The 16,137-nt window shown below is 42.3% G+C and overlaps 1 protein-coding gene across 1 annotated transcript; it reads left to right on the top strand.

Moving 5' to 3' along the window:
* The first annotated feature begins 216 nt into the window (after positions 1 to 216).
* akap19 (A-kinase anchoring protein 19) lies at positions 217 to 10,080 on the top strand. Its single transcript, XM_079563004.1, has 2 exons — positions 217 to 768; positions 9,647 to 10,080. The coding sequence occupies exon 2, from the start codon at positions 9,800 to 9,802 to the stop codon at positions 10,064 to 10,066; it is 267 nt and encodes an 88-aa protein (XP_079419130.1). The 5' UTR covers positions 217 to 768; positions 9,647 to 9,799; the 3' UTR covers positions 10,067 to 10,080.
* The last annotated feature ends 6,057 nt before the right edge of the window (positions 10,081 to 16,137 follow it).

Raw genomic sequence — 16,137 nt, forward strand, 5'->3', positions numbered from 1 at the left:
CGTCCGTGCGTAAAATGCCCAAACTCATCAGTTCTGTGAAATTCCAGAGTTGTCCAGTAGGTGGATTTGGGTCACAGTACTAACCACTTCAAATTCACACTCTTCCTCTTGTTTGTGGACAAAAAAATATGGCATTCGGCCAATCTTTGTATAATTCAGATGCACGTTCAAACTACTCTTCCACCAAATGCTGAAAACCAGACCATGTTCGTGCGTAGAATCCCCAAGTAAATCTTCAGTTCTCTGTAATTCCCGACTTGTCCAGCAGATGTCAGTATTGTACAGCGAGCCTCGTGTGCCCTCAGCTTCATTCATCTCAGCGGCTCAGTCTGGGTTGTTTACCCCCTCACGCGCTGCCCTCACTCGGGATTGGAGCTCGGGGAGTCCGCCCCGGCCACTTCAGCCCCTACATCCGCGACTTTTCCGCGCGTCTTGTCTGCTGTGAGCGGTCCACGGCTCCGGGTTTACCTGCTCTCCCCATATATCAACATTCAGGACGAGTTCTTCTGCCTTGACCCCCTTCTGCGTCGGAGCGGCTTATCATTCGGGAATCTCAGCGCAGACCGAGGGCTGGAACTTGGGAACGCGGATGGATTGTCTCGGGAAAAGCTTTCGGCGTCGGCAGTGGCTACAAGTTTTGACGCATGGATGCTGAGAGAAAAGGGATTACTATTCACACGAACGACCTTGGAATTATGTGACGTCTCTGTGGATAATTTTACGGTTTTGTGGAGACGAGCCTCGCGCAGTGGAGCCCCTCTGTGATAAGTAGGTGATGCGTGATGCTTTTTAGTGCCTTAAGACTGTTGCTAGTGCTGCCTCTGCCATATGTGCTCCATTTGGTCACGTCTAAAGGCTGGTGACCCGCGGCGGGGTGACCAGAAGGTGCATTCGGGGAGAGAGCTGTGGAAATACTTTGTTTTTTTTTTTTACTAAAGAAGGGTAAATATTGTGGCCTGTTCGATTACAGCCAGTCCACCACTAAATAAAGTAGGATACATGAAAATCAACCTCCGACAGAAGCCAGGAGACGCTGTCACGGTAGCTAACACATGGCGGACATGATATAATGAATCGCCAAATGATCGATATCGCAATCTCCTTATCGTAAGAAAGCTCAATATATCGGCAAATCTAATACATCGCATTGGAACTTAAAAATGTGCAAATGTTCAGTTTTAGTCATGGTTTTGTCATACATTTTATCCTGATCTTGTATTGAAAAAACAAAAGGCCTATTTACTGGAAGATACTGTGCTGAAGTGATGTCATAAAATATTGCAATAACATAGTTACAGGTATTTTCAAGGGAGTTATCGGATAATGCCTTTTTATTGTTGTTGCCGCTAGTGCAGTGCTTCCCAAACTTTTCCTTCCACAAGCCCCAAAATCTCTATTCTAAACATCCCTGCAGGAAAACGTGATTTCCGCTGGTGCAAATTTCAAGCAGAAAAACAAAAAAAACAAAAAAGTATGTTTTTAAAATAGTTTATTTGGATACCTGACTTCATTTAGCAAATACATCATGAGTTTATTTGAATAATAAATGCATTGGCTTTATATAGCGCTTTTCTGGACACTCTAAGATGCTTTACATTGTGTTATTCATTCACTCCATACTTGGTGGTGGTAAGATGCTCACTCACTCACTCACTCACTCTCTCACTCTCTCACGCTCATCCAAGTACCGACCAGGCCCGTCCTGCTTGTGATTTTTTTCCTAGGATCATGGCACATCAACCAATCACAAGTAATGAGAGTGAACTATATCAATCAATCAGCTCATAGTATTAACCTTAACCCTGCCCGAGCCACCAGTGTTCATTTTGACAGCATATTTGAATTTAGTTTTAGTCATTTTGACAAAAATGGAATTCAATTTTAGTGTAGTTTTAGTCGACTAAATTGCAAGTAAATTTAGTCGACTAAATTTAAGACAAATAAGACTTTGCATTTATAATATTCATTTTAATCATATTTAATCTTGTTCCGCTGCTTCATGGAGCTGCTCCACATGAACCAACAGAGCTGTTCCTTTGGCAGAGAATTTACATGATCTGAGGCTCTTTCAGACCGTCATAGAAGTTAGGATGATTTTAGTCTCTCCTCCTCGCGGGGCAGCAGTCTCAGCAGAGATGCCCAAACTTCCTGATCCACGCACACCTCCTCCAGCTGTTCTGGGGGGACCCCGAGGCGACACCAGGCCAGCTCGGAGACATAGTCCCACCAGCGTGTCCTGGGTCTTCCACGAGGCCAATAAGACATGCCTGGAACACCTCCCGCGGGAGACGACCAGGAGGCATCCGGAACAGATGCCCTAGACTTAGCTGCTCCTTTCGATGTGAAAGAGCAGCAACTCTACTCCGAGCTCCTCCCGGGTAACTGAGCTCCTCACCCGATCTCGAAGGGTGCGCCCAGCCACCCTGCGAAGGAAACTCATTTCAGCCGCCTGTATGGTCATGAGATTTGAGTCTTATTTTAGTTGACTAAAATATCTGGACATTTCAGTCATAGGTTTAGTCTCATGAAAAAAATGTTGTTTAGTTTTAGTCGGCAAAAATATCACTTTGACAAAAATGAAGACTAATTACGACTCTAACCACTAACCTGGATAGTGGTGTGTGTGCCAAATCTCAACACATCTGTCATTAGATGATGAATGAACTGTGTACCAACTCCTAGGAACAAACACCTGCTTAGCTTCCCAGATCTGACGGGATTGGGCAGAGCAAAGGCGGTGAACTCTTTGAAATACAGTGCAAGCATTTCTTTCACAGGATTTTTGAAAACCCCTGCCCCAGATGACATAGATTTGAAAATTAAATTGAAAGAGTAAATCACATAAAACTTCCAGAGTGATTATTGATTGTGAAATGACATGGTAACAACATAGTCTCAATGTCCAGAAGAAAGTGTCAGTTATGTACCTTAAAGGGACAGGCCACCGTTTTTCCATACTGAGATACGTTCATTCCTGAGCTTAGACGAGTTGATGTGAACCTGTCTGGACTTTGCGTGCGCTCAGCCACACAAAAAGACCAAAGATGTTGTTAGCATTTGGCCTCTCCCAGTATATTCCTATAGCTCCAAACGGGGATGAAGTTAGAAGCTGCCACGAGCACAAAGACCAGACAGGTACGTATCAACTCGTCTAAGCTCGGGTAAGAACATATCTCAGTATGGAAGAACTGTGGCCTGTTCCTTTAATTCACCTTGTAATTCAATCAAGACTTTTGAAGTACTGTGACTTGGTCCGACACGCCCTAACGCTATTTTTTCCTTGTAACCAACGTTTCCATATGTTACCGAGCTAAACAAAATAAAACCCTTAAAACAGTGCAATGTTATAACTACCATTGCATAACAAGCAAAGGAGATAAATTATGGAATAGTTAAAAAGAGATGCACTCAGAGATCAGGAGTCACCCCTTAACCTCCTCACTGAGCGGCTTATTGATCACTTATCGTGTATAACTTATGCACAAATGTCCTACCTGATGTCGTTTATATCACACAACTGTGAGATTCGGCTCCATTTCATTTCACTGTGGTGTTCGAGGGTCGGTCGTGACGCTGCGGAGACGCCCTCGATGTGAAAGATTGATGACTTTGCTGATTCTGTTCTGTGTGAATGAGGCACATGTTAATCTACTCATCTCTACCGCTGTGTGTCCCGACCAGGGGGACTTGGAGTTCGTTCAGATTTGAAAAAGGTGAAACTGAGCAGTGTTTCTATATTACTCAAAAAGATAAGTCAGTTTTAAAAGATTCTTCTCTGTAAAAGATTAGAATTTCAGAGTACTGTAGCTTCATTTTCAATACAACACTCCTCTAATCACCAATAATCATAATAAAGGGTTTGGTCGGTTCCTCAGGGTAAATGAACAACTCCAGGGAATCGATCTCAACAGTTGAGGCGCCACCGTGCTAGAAATAAAAATCCCATCCAGAATCTCCATAGACTTTTTGAAAAAGGCAGCACGGATGTTTTCCAAAAAAGATCATACCAAATGCTTTAGTAGCTTTTTATTTTTTAAAACTCTTAATCAGGGTTTCAACAGGTGGCACCAAGTCAAATTTAATGCTTCTTAAAGGGAATGTACGGAGTTTAAAAATGTTAAAATTATGTATTTTCCTCCTACATGTTCCAGCCATGTCCGAATGTGTATAATGAGCTCAGACCTGTTCACCACAACTGCCTCTAAAATCCTGCGCTGTCACTCAAGAAGGTGTTACTTCGGGTCTGAAGGGTCGTCATGCACGAGCTTAATATAGCAGGTGCAGTTACACGTATGACCTGAGGTGGCAGTAGTGAGTATTAAATAGCCAACTTGCATCTAGCCCCTTTAATGCCAATTTTTTTAATGCCATAAATGCAGTAAAAGTAAATAGGATAAATAGTGTCATCAATCAAACCGGCGAGTGAGGGGAAATCTTGATATATAAAACCATTTTTAACACAACGGGAAACTTTTGAGCAGAAATATGTGTAAAGTTTCAGTCACAACTGAGGCTGAGTTTGTTTAAATCCATAGTTTTTGTGGTTTTGACAAATGTATGCAGTAAAAATGTCATTGTTGTGGGATATGTCTTCAAGGAAAGTGTGTTTTTTCCAAGAAAATTAGATTGAATGCCAGTTTGAGTTTGATTTAATGGTTTTTAAAGCAGTACTAAGTTTGAATACCTTTTTTTAACCTTAATAAATCCTTTCCCTGGTTCCTCTGGGGGTAATACAAGTGTTAATGGGATGATTGGAGGGTCTTTCATCTCCCCCTCTGGCCAGAAAACCACTATTGACTGCCACCGGGTCAGAGTCACCAATACACACTAATAGAATCACGAAGAAGAAGCTAGCAGGCTAACAGGGAAAGCTAACTGTGGGCTAGCGCCACTTAAACAGTATTTACAGCCAAGTTTGAGTGAAAAAAATATCTGCATTGTGTAATTGGATGAACAATATCCCTCTGTCCCTTTGTCTTTTCTGTCGTATTTACTCTCACGGACAATTAATGAGTAAAAAACACTTAACATGCCACGTCACCTGCAGTAGCGCTTATGGCCTCTAGGGGCAAGAGTTACTTAGTACTGCTTTAATGACTTTTAAGGACTTAATTTTGGCACAATTCACTTAATGCGGAAACCCTGTGCATATATTTTTGGAAAGGTTTATGGATTGTGAATGGGATTTTTCCTTCCGACACCAGAGCGGCGCCTCGGCTGGAGCGAAACCAAAAAGGTTGGGAACTACGGTGCCACTTAGAGCGGATTGTCCCAGGGCAGGAGAGTCTAAATATACAGTATTGATGGTCTGAGCATTTATAAATGGTAAAAAAGGTTTATAAATGATAGGAAAGGGTTAGTAAATGTTTTAGAAATGGTTCAGATTACAGTTTATTATCTATATTATTAGTTGTCTGCATTTGAACCGTCCTCATTCGTCCACAGTGGGATCCATCTCTAGGTTTCCAGGCTATTGGTCAGAATCACCTGCCTGAGGATCCATCTATTGTGCATGAACCTTTGCCATACAAACCGCTGTGGGGCTGATTATGTTTAGAACGCCGGTCACACGCTGTTCGCCGTCAGTGCGTGTTACTGTGCACAAGGGCTGACGGGACTCGAGGGCCGGCGGTTACTCACACGGCTCTGAGGGACAGCGGGGGGACGAGGTTTAATATAGAATGATCCAAACACAGAGAGGCCAGAGTCGACGTGGACAAACAGAGCTACGGGCAAAGACACACTGATTACTGACATGTTAGAAAATGTATGTTTTCTTTCATTTGATATTTGCACATGGAAACGAGGCATTTTATATGGAAAGTGATATTTTTGCTGACTAAAATTGGACTAAAACTAAATTAAACGTTTTTCATGAGACTAAAACTATGACGAAAATGTCCAGATGTTTTAGTCGACTATAATAAGACTCAAATCTCATGGCCATAAAATGAATGAAATGAGTTTGAGATCGGGTGAGGAGCTCAGTTACCCAGGAGGAGCTCGGAGTAGAGTCGCTGCTCCTTCATGTCGAAAGAAGCAGCTGAGATCTGTTCCGGATGCCTCCTGGTCGCCTCCCGCGGTAGGTGTTCCAGGCATGTCCTAGTGGGACAAGGCCTCGTGGAAGACCCAGGACACGCTGGTGGGACCATGTCTCCGAGCTGGCCTGGTGTGGCCTCAGGGTCCCCCCAGAACAGCTGGAGGAGGTGTGTGTGGATCAGGAAGATTGGGCATCTCTGCTGAGACTGCTGCCCCCGCGACCCGGCCCCGGATAAAGCGGAAGAAAATAGATGGATGGATAAAATAAGACTAAACTGAAAATGAAAAGGACAGACTAAAATCATCCAAACTTCTATGACAATCTGAAAGAGCCTCAGATCATGTAGATTTACTGCCAAAGGAGCAGCTCCATGAAGCAGAGCGTCAAGAATGATTATAATGAATATTATAAATGCAAAGTCGACTAAATTTACTTGCAATTTTAGTCAACTAAAGCTAAACTTTGACTGACTAAATCTCCACTAAAATTGAATTACATTTTCGTCAAAACTAAATTAAAATATGTTGTCAAAATTAACACTGATCCGGGGAGTAAGTTGAGTAATTTTAACCATTTTGCGGCGGCGTGATCTGCTAGAAAATAGTCCCTCAAAATGCGATCATTCATGTGATGCAAGGTCAGTTATATTCCAAAAATTATTCTATGGACACAGACATTTATATGGTTAGTCTGGTGTTATAAGTGATTTGCCTCAGGTGCACTGTGGAGCGGGTCAGACTGTTTTTAATGCAGGCTAGCTGATACCATAGAAATGCACTAGCCTAGCGACGCGAAACTCTTCAAACATAAGAACTGCTTGAATTACAAAAAATAAATCTCCAGAAATCAGCAACACTCTGGAAAACTAGGACATCAGGCCCTATGTCAAAAATCCTGAAATATCCCTTTAATATAATAGCTGCAGTTACACGTAAGACCTGAGGTGGCAGTAGTGAGTATAAAATGGCCAACTTGCATCTTGCCCCTTTAAGTACAATATTGGAAAATGTGGTTTTGTAGATGCGACTGCAGTGGAGTTATCGTTGCCAGAAAGTACTGAAAAGATACTTTGAATTGTTTTCTTTTTTTTTTAAGTTTCAATTTCCCAAAAAAATATGTTGAGGAATGTTGTATCAGTGTAAAGTTAATCATGCTGTTCTTAAAGATCGAGTCTAAATGTGCACGTCCTCCTGTGTTACTGTGGTTATCCTGAGGTTGTGGGTTCGACTCTGCATCTCTCTGATAAATGACAAGCGTAAAAATAAACATGACCTACATAGTGACTGTAGTGTCCACATATTTCCCTTGAGAACGGAGCAGCAGCAGGACTCTCCTCAAAATGATTATGTTCTCTGAGCTTTAGAGGGTCACACTATCGCTCATGTGGACCTGATCTGGGAATAGTGTTTTCAGGGTCATTCTATGTGGATTACAAACTGGTTTTAGTCACTGGGATCTGGCAACCCAAAGTGGTAGATTCTGCTTTCTTGGATAATCTTCCTAAGAACCAAAGCAACATTGTAATCATCATGTTTTTGTTTAACTTCCTGTTGGCCAGTGTCGGGTAATGACCACTTCCTGTCCACATTTTAGCGACTAAGAAAACTTAACTGAACGTCAAGCCAAGTGTGTTTTACAAAAATCAGTTCAGATTAGCATCACATTAACGTTAGCCTTTAGCTTCAAGGCTAAAACACTAAACACACGAGTCACAAGTATTTACATTGTGTTTTTAATACTGAATGTCGTAAGTCATTTTCCAACAGCTGCTTGTTTAAATATTTATTTCAGGTTCCCCATATGGAAAAAACATATGGAACAGTAATTAGCCTTTCATTAATGTTTATTTTTCACTTATTTTATTTTGAATTCATGATAAAAATGTGGACAGATGTTATTGTTACCCCACACTGGCAAAAAGGAATTCACCCAAAAACCTTTCTTTTTTTTAAATTTAAAGCCGCACAGTGTAACATAAAATACAAGACATTATTATATTACAAATACTTTTACTGTTAGCACTTAGCAAACAAATGTGTGTTTGCTGTGAGAAGCTCACATCTCTTCCGACCTGACTGTAACTTTTTCTGAGAGCGGGACGTCTCCAACTCGTCTCCATGGAGATGTTGACAAAAGGCAGCCAGATATGAGTTGTTGAAGTGAACTTAAACACCACATCAAACCAATGACATCAGCAGATTTTTACCATCTGAAAACATTGCTGAGATCAGAGATCTTGTGTTTTGAGTAGGAGCGCACTTTGTGATCTTGCAGCTCCTATAAGCGCATTTAAGTGGGAAGTACGTGGGGTGGAGACACACTTTTTCCTCCAACCAGATCAACTCCGTGGCTGGGAAGGGGCGAGGGAGAGGGGTCCTGCAAAAAAAAAGTTACCTATTGCAACTTTGTCATTTTTGCACGTGTAAAGTCTGCCTGTGAAATAAATCAATGCAAAAAAAAACAACTTTGTCGGGCCAGGGAGAGGAACAGTGTTCCAGCACCTTGGGTAGTTTTATTGTTAATTTGTGGAAGCTGCGCTGGACAGAAGTCCACTCTTCTGAGAGAAACTGGAGAAATAATCATAAGATCAGCAGCAGGTCAGTCCGCTCCTTTAATGTGTTTCAATCCAACAGCATTTATCACGAAATCATCAACTTTATGGACATTAAATAATCCATAAACGGAGTCTACTCTTCCCAAGCTTTAGCCCGCGTTTTATTTCATATCAATCAGCCTCATATTTTCGGTTTTAGAGATTTAGAGGAAGCATAAAGAAGACAAAAAGGTTATAAAACAGTGCGGCGTTACGAAGCAATGTTGGCCTTTTTCACAAAGTATGTCCTCTGATCTGATCCTCTGAATCTGTCCGCGGTTTAAAGGTAACAATAGAGTCATGAATCCAGGCTAAAGTTGACTCTTTAGACTCGTCTGGAGCCTCAGCGCGATGAGCAGCTACAGACGGAAGAACAGGGGCGGAGCTGACAAGGGCAGTAGAGGGACTGGGGCCCCACTGGGAAGCACTTACACAGGCACAAGGTCCCAAAACCAGAGACTTGGAAAGACTGATCCACGCCTTTGTCTCCCTGCTCCCTATCCCGCTCACTGTTAGACAACTGCAGTACTTCCAGAACCAGGAAATACGACCATATTAGTCCAGTGCTCCGGTCTCTGCACTGACTTCCAGTCACTCAGAGAATAGACTTCAAGTCTTTTCATGGTTTAGCACCAAAGTCCATCTCTGATATGTTAGAGCCGTATGAACCATCTCAGGGAGGGGTCTCCTGGTGGTTCCCAGTCAATAATAATCACGTTGAGGCTGCGTTTCAGTTTTATGCAGCTAAAATCTGGAATAGTCGTCATGAGGATGTGAGAAAGGCCTCAACTCTGACAATGTTCAAAATTCAAATCACTTTGAAATACCTTGTGTATGAATTGTGCTGTACAAATAACTTGCTTTGCCGGTTAGGTCCTCTTCCAAATCCATGGTTTTATTGCCCACTGTGTCAAGCTGGTCAATAGGAGCATGTTTTGCTTTGACAGTAGAATCTAAAATGTTATACTGTGTACCTTTTAAGTAACCTACTCGTATCCTCTTTGTCTTTGCAGAATCAAGTTCTAAATCTGCAAATTGAAGAAGAATCATCTTTTCTACAATGAGTCTCAGTCAGATCCCACCGGCCTCCTCTCTCCGCCTCACGACCACTTCTTAATCCGGACGCCGTTTTTGGAGGTATGATCTAAGCCGGCGCCGCAGTCTAAATGTACAGCCTCCTCAGGACTATGGGGTGTGTCAAGTCCAAAAAGAAAGACTCCTCGGAGAAGGGGCGCGGTCACAGGGGCGGGGAGAAGGCCTACCTGGTGCTGTCTGATCAGGGGCCCCAAGACGGCCTCCCCCCGGTGAACCCCGTGCTGCTGGACTACGCTCAGAGACTGTCGGAGGAGATCGTGGCCCGCGCCGTGCAGCAGTGGGTGGAGGTGGACCGCAGATACGTAGATATACCGTACATCGAGTGTGACGTCCCCTGACGACACACCGAGCAGAGGAGGGACCGAAAACTTACTGAATCTGAGAGACAATGAAAGAACAACTTAAGAGTATGAGCATTTTTTTAATGTTAGGTATGTGCTTTCAAACAAAACACAAGAGCTCAGAGCAGGTCACGAGAGACCTACAAACAGTAAAATGATGAGACACTGGACGTATTAAAGGAGATCCATCCACGTACAAGCTGACATATGATCAAAAGAAAGGTCACACGCTCTTATATTTGGCTGGGGCTTTGTTTTAATAAGCTTCTGCAAAGTCAAAAGATCCAGTTTTGCTTCAAGTTTTCCAGCAAGATCTTGTATAGATGATGGGAGAGAGAGTGCAGGGCGGGGCAATCGAAATCTCTACTTTGGTCAATCTCAATGGTTGTCATAGGACTTTTACAGCATTCCTTTGGCAGAAACAGCTCCTCGTTTTGGAGTTCAGACAATGGAACACATGGCAAAAAAATGTGTGTGTTAAAACAGTACTAAGTAACTTGTTTACCTTAATAAATCCTTAATACAAGTGTTAATGGGATGATTGGGGGGTCTTTCATCTCCCCTGGTGTCTCCACAATTGCAACTTCCCTGCCACCGGATCAGAGTCACCAATACACACTAATGGAATCACGAAGAAGAAGCTAGCAGGCTAACTGGCAAAGCTAACTCCGGGCTAGCGCCACTTAAACAGTATTTACAGCCAAGTTTGAGTGAAAAAAATGATCTCCATTGTGGAATTGGATGAAGAATATCCCTCTGTCCCTTTGTCTTTTCTATCAGCGTAGTATTTACTCTCACGGACAATTAATGAGTAAAAAAAACACTATGCTATGACACCTGCAGGGGCGCTTATGGCCTCTAGGGGCATGAGTTACTTAGTACTGCTTAAAAAGATGCTGAAGGAAAGCGTTTGTCTTTTGTTTGAGCTGTCTTTCTAAGTTCATGAACCAGCTACATTTATTCAGTTTTAGTATGAAATAATAAAATCTGATCGAAAATCGAGATACATCAATCAATCAATCAAAAAAAAAAGATACTTTTTTTGCCATATCGCCCTAGGAGAGTGTGACCACAGTGCAAAGCCTTCTCCAGCACATCCCAAAGATTCTCAATGGGGTTCAGATCTGGACTAACTGAACCACTCTTTCACAATGAGAGCCCCATGAATCCTGGCATTGTCATCTTGGAATATACCGGTGCCATCAGGGAAGAAGAAATCCACTGATGGAAAAACCTGCTCAGTCAGGATGTTCAGCTGAACCTGCCAAACTGCAGCCGCCCCAGGTCAGAACAGTTACATCCACGTGGACACTTTGTTTTTTTGGTCAGGCTGATCCCACTGATATCATTAAGGTCATTTCAGACTGAAGGATACTCGTCTGATAAGAATTGTGGAGGGACAAGTATCCGACCATAACAACATTTTTCTAAAACAGGTCATGCCCAACTTCTAAAGCAGTTCTACTATTGTCGGCCCTGACCCAAACCAGAGTGAAGCTGGCCCCTCATCGGACTCAAACTCTTAACCCCCACCTGAACCGAGGGCATTTTCTCCAGTTTGGCTTTACGCAGATGTAAAAGCGTCTGGAGAATAGTGTCAAAATAACAAACGCAACAAAATCGTGACAAAAAAAAGAGCAACAAAAGCGTTCGGGAAAAGCAACAGTAGCAAAATGAAAAGGCGATGAAAACACGACAGAAAAGCAATGAAAACAAAGTGATGAAAGAGCCACATAAGAGTGACAAATGCCCTCAAATATGTGACAAAATCCCGGCAACAAAAAAAGTTAGAATCAGTTTTGTAGGTCAAATGAGGCATTACACTGTCGTTCTCCATCTGAGAAGCTTTTAGATTTGGGTAAAGCGGAACTGGAGAAAATGCACTCGGTTAAGGCGGGGCTTAAGAGGTTGATGATTGTCAGGTCACCCTGCCCCATAAAGGAACAGGCCACCGTTTTCACATACTGAGATATGTTCTTACCTGAGCTTAGACGAGTTGATGTGTACCTGTCTGGGCGTCACGCGTGCCCTCAGTCACGTAAACACAGCACAGACCATATTTAAATAGAGAAAACGTGAAGCGCTTGGTAGCTTCTATCTTCACCAGGTTTTGGAGCTATAGAGGAGGGGAGGCTAAATGCTAACGGCGTCTGTGCTGTGTTTGCGTGACTGAGGGCACGCGTGAAGACCAGACAGGTACACATGAACTCGTCTAAGCTCAGGTAAGAACATATCTCAGTATGTGAAAACAGCACAAACGGTTGACATATATTTGTTATATGACTTTGTGTTTTAAGGGGGGCCAGCTTTGTCGACGATATGGAGGGCACCACCACCTCATGACATCAGCAGGTGGAATGGAGCATCTCAGGATACTCTCGAACAAACATGCATGAAAGACACAACTCCGACTCCGACAGAATTTCATTTTATTATGCAAAATCGATTTTTTTTTTTATAGAGCTTTTTGTTAATCCTCTCATGGCATAAAAACACTCGCTATAGCTTCACTACAGCCACACAGGCAGCACAGACTATTTTCTTTTTAACTCTCTCTTTATTGAAGCAGCTGCACAGCAAAGAGGAGCGGGAGGAGGGGCAGTGGGAGGAGCTTAGGGTAAGTTTTCTTGAATGAAAAAAAAAAAAAAACACAGGACATTTTATTTCCACTGTTTTGGGTCAATATTACAGTTTCTAACCAACAAAGTGCCAGATAATGCTAACGATGTGCTTGAGATGATCAACAAATCTTTAAATGATAAACTCTTAAATCGCTCCCACGCAGAATCCATAAAGAAGTTAAAATGTTGTATCTGAAAAACGAATAAGAATGGTCTGTATCCGCTCCATACATTTACATGCACATTCTGGAACATTCCTATATGGCTTAAAGGAAATATCCCCAAAATACTGAGGTTGTGTTTGTGTTATGGTAGACATGTGGGAACCGTCTCTTAAATCCCGCTCAGGGGGGTGAGGGTGGGGTGAGGCTGGGGTGAGGGCGGGGGTGAGGGTGGGTAACTTCCCACAGCGGCGGCGGCTCAGGGAGAAACGGCTGATCTGGCTTTAGAGCGGATTGACACACATTTTACTGAAGGATTTAAATCATCGACCGGACTTTTCACAAACCAGGCCTAAAACATCATTCGGAAACGCAGCCGTCGAGAGATTTGCCTTCACTTTTAAAAAACACCAATCGGCCTTTAAGAAAAATAGCGCTTAAAATTGCAAATATTAAGACAATCAGGGTTCAGGCTTTTGCCAATAACTATTTACTGGTTTCGGTAATCAACTAAAAATGGTTAGAATTCGTAATAACCTTCAGGGCAGGCTATGGCTTTCCTGGAGGCAATGTTTTTGGATGGAGAGCCTCGTCTAAAATGTCACAATATTCACTAATCTCATGTTAATCTGGTTTTGTCCAGGGGATTATCAAAGAGTCTGAAGTTCACATTCGGGGAAAGTTTTATAACAAATGTTTATTGCTATTAAAATATCTTTAATTTTGAACCGACTTGTCCTTGTGTCTTGTTTCTATTGTTCTAGTGTGTGTGTGTGATGTGTTTACAGTATATTTGCAGAAACTGATATATCGCAGCTAATCGCCATGGTAACGCAGCGCCATATTGGAGGAAAACTGACAAAAGTTGACAGAAATGTATCAATAATATCTGTCTTTAAAAGTTTGAAAATAACTAAACTCATTAGCCTTTATGGTCCACAGCGCTCCCACACTGAACACTCTTTAAGCCAGAAGAGTTTTGATTAGTGCATTATAATATATATAATAAAGGATTATCTTATCTTATGTTAGCTCCATAAGATAATCATTTATCATTTTGTAATGTACAACATATGTATAGAAAATTAGCCATTGTGGCTAACTCGGACATATTAACATGTGGACCTTGAGGACTCATGTTAGTTAATATGCATTGTCCCATCTTAAAACAAAAAACAAAACAAAAAAACGGTTATCCATTCATCCCCATAGTAATGATCTGAGTGATCTGTGAAAAAGGCGGGAGGACCAGCTACGAGGCTCCACAGTCAAGTCAATCAAAGACTTGAACCACTTTTTATTTATAATATACAAAAACCAGTGTGGTTAAAAATACAACACCTACCCCAGCTTTGTCACATGGGTCAAAGCAATTTTTAGAAAAAGAAAAACTCTTTGGAGCAGTTCAAGGGAAGGTCAAAGTGCTCATGAGAGTTGTTTATGAAGTGTCTTTTGGAGTTGCTATTACAACAATGTCAGCTCATTGCCATGAGGACCAAAGAGAAGCACGATCCTCGCCCATCGACTTTGCAGTAGAAGTATTTTATAAGATGTTGCTACATTAGTACCTCGTAGCTGTAGTTCCTCTTGCCTCCAAGTGTAAACTGCAGTTTGTAGCTTTGAGGTATTTTTTGCTTTATAAACGTTTTCCAATATGGCGGCTGGTGACGTTTTTCACAACAAACGATTGGACTATTTTATTTGCTTAACATGTACTTTTACCAGTAGTTGCTCAGTTATGACTTTTTAACGCCTTAAATCTCATCCAAAGTCATTCAACTGGATTCCAAATGGATTAAATGTCTGTGTAATTGGAATGTCCCCAACTCCTCAAGGTCCCGGGTTCGATTCCCACCTGGACGGGGCCTTTCTGTGTGGAGTTTGCATGTTCTCCCCGTGTCTGCGTAGGTTTCCTCCGGGTACTCCGGTTTCCCCTACTACTAAAAACATGTACAGTAGGAATCACATGCATCTCCTCACGTACATTAAGTATATCCATAAAACTCCATGAGGACAGAAGATGTGTTTGCTCTCATCGACTGCAGCCATGTTTGCTCAAAGACATGTAGAGGTTCTGTACACAGTCGTATAGAGTTTATAAAGTCGGCAGAGTCAGGTCAGAAGTTCATTTAGAACAGACGGACTCAGACGAGACTGTGGATAAAACCCGGCTCAAAAGCAGCAATAAACATTTGGATTTACACAGGACTTCTAATAAACCGGGATTACGGTTTAGGTGCGGCCGCTTTTATTGTCTGCATCTGAAACTCGTGCTCACCTTTTGACCCGGCTCTGTCTGTCGGTGCTGCAGTACAGGAACATTTACAGCAGTTTATATATATCATGTTTATATATCATATTTATTTCTTATTTGTAACGCTGAGGAAGGACCAGGGAGGCGTGGCCCTGCTACCAACGTTATTTCTATTCTGGGTCACGACTTGTCATCGTGACCATTGGGCGAGGAAAACCCTTCTCTTTGGTCCTCATGGCAGGGAGCTGACACTGCTGTAATACCACCCCCTCCAAAACACTCTTGGTGAACAGGCTTCTAATGGGGACTTCACACCTCCCGAGCACTGCTTAAAAGTCTGGCTTTAAGTTTGTTTGTTTTTTCTGAAAATGGCCATGACCCACGTGACGACCCTGGGCTATATCATATTTCTAACCACGTTGTTTTTGTATATTATACATAAAAAGGGGAAGCCTGAATCTATGATTGACAGGTGGAGCTTTGTGGAGCTTCCCGACTTTTTTCCCTTTTAAGGAACAGGCTTCGTAGGAGGAGTTTGAGCAGCCATGTTAATGTCACAGACCACTCAGGATCATCACTATGAAAGGGGCTGAATGGAACACCAGTTATCTCCATATATTATATCTATGAGTGTGACTAATTAGAATAAGCCGCCTTAAAGGGGCTAGACGCAAGTTAGCCATGTTATACTCACTACTGCCACCTCAGGTCATATGTGTAAGTGCACCTTCTATATTAAGCTTGTGCATGACGGTGATTCGGCCCGAAGTAACACAGTTTTAGTGACAGGTGCAGGATTTTAGAAGCAGTTGTGGTGAACAGGTCTGGGCTCATTCTACACATTAGGACATGGCTGGAACATGTAGGGGAAGGAAAATACTTAATTTTAACATTTTTAAACTCCGTATAGTCCCTTTAAAGGGGATGGATGCAAGTTGGCCATTTTATACTCACTACTGCCACCTCAGGTCATATGTGTAACTGCACCTTCTATATTAAGCTCGTGCATGACGGCACTTCAGACCTGAAGTC

Source organism: Gobius niger (genome assembly GCF_951799975.1).
Source record: "Gobius niger genome assembly, chromosome: 9".
NCBI lineage: Eukaryota > Metazoa > Chordata > Actinopteri > Gobiiformes > Gobiidae > Gobius > Gobius niger.

Bases quoted from the DNA above. Each gene is read 5' to 3' on its own strand.
- akap19 (XM_079563004.1), top strand. From the start codon at position 9,800: ATGTACAGCCTCCTCAGGACTATGGGGTGTGTCAAGTCCAAAAAGAAA.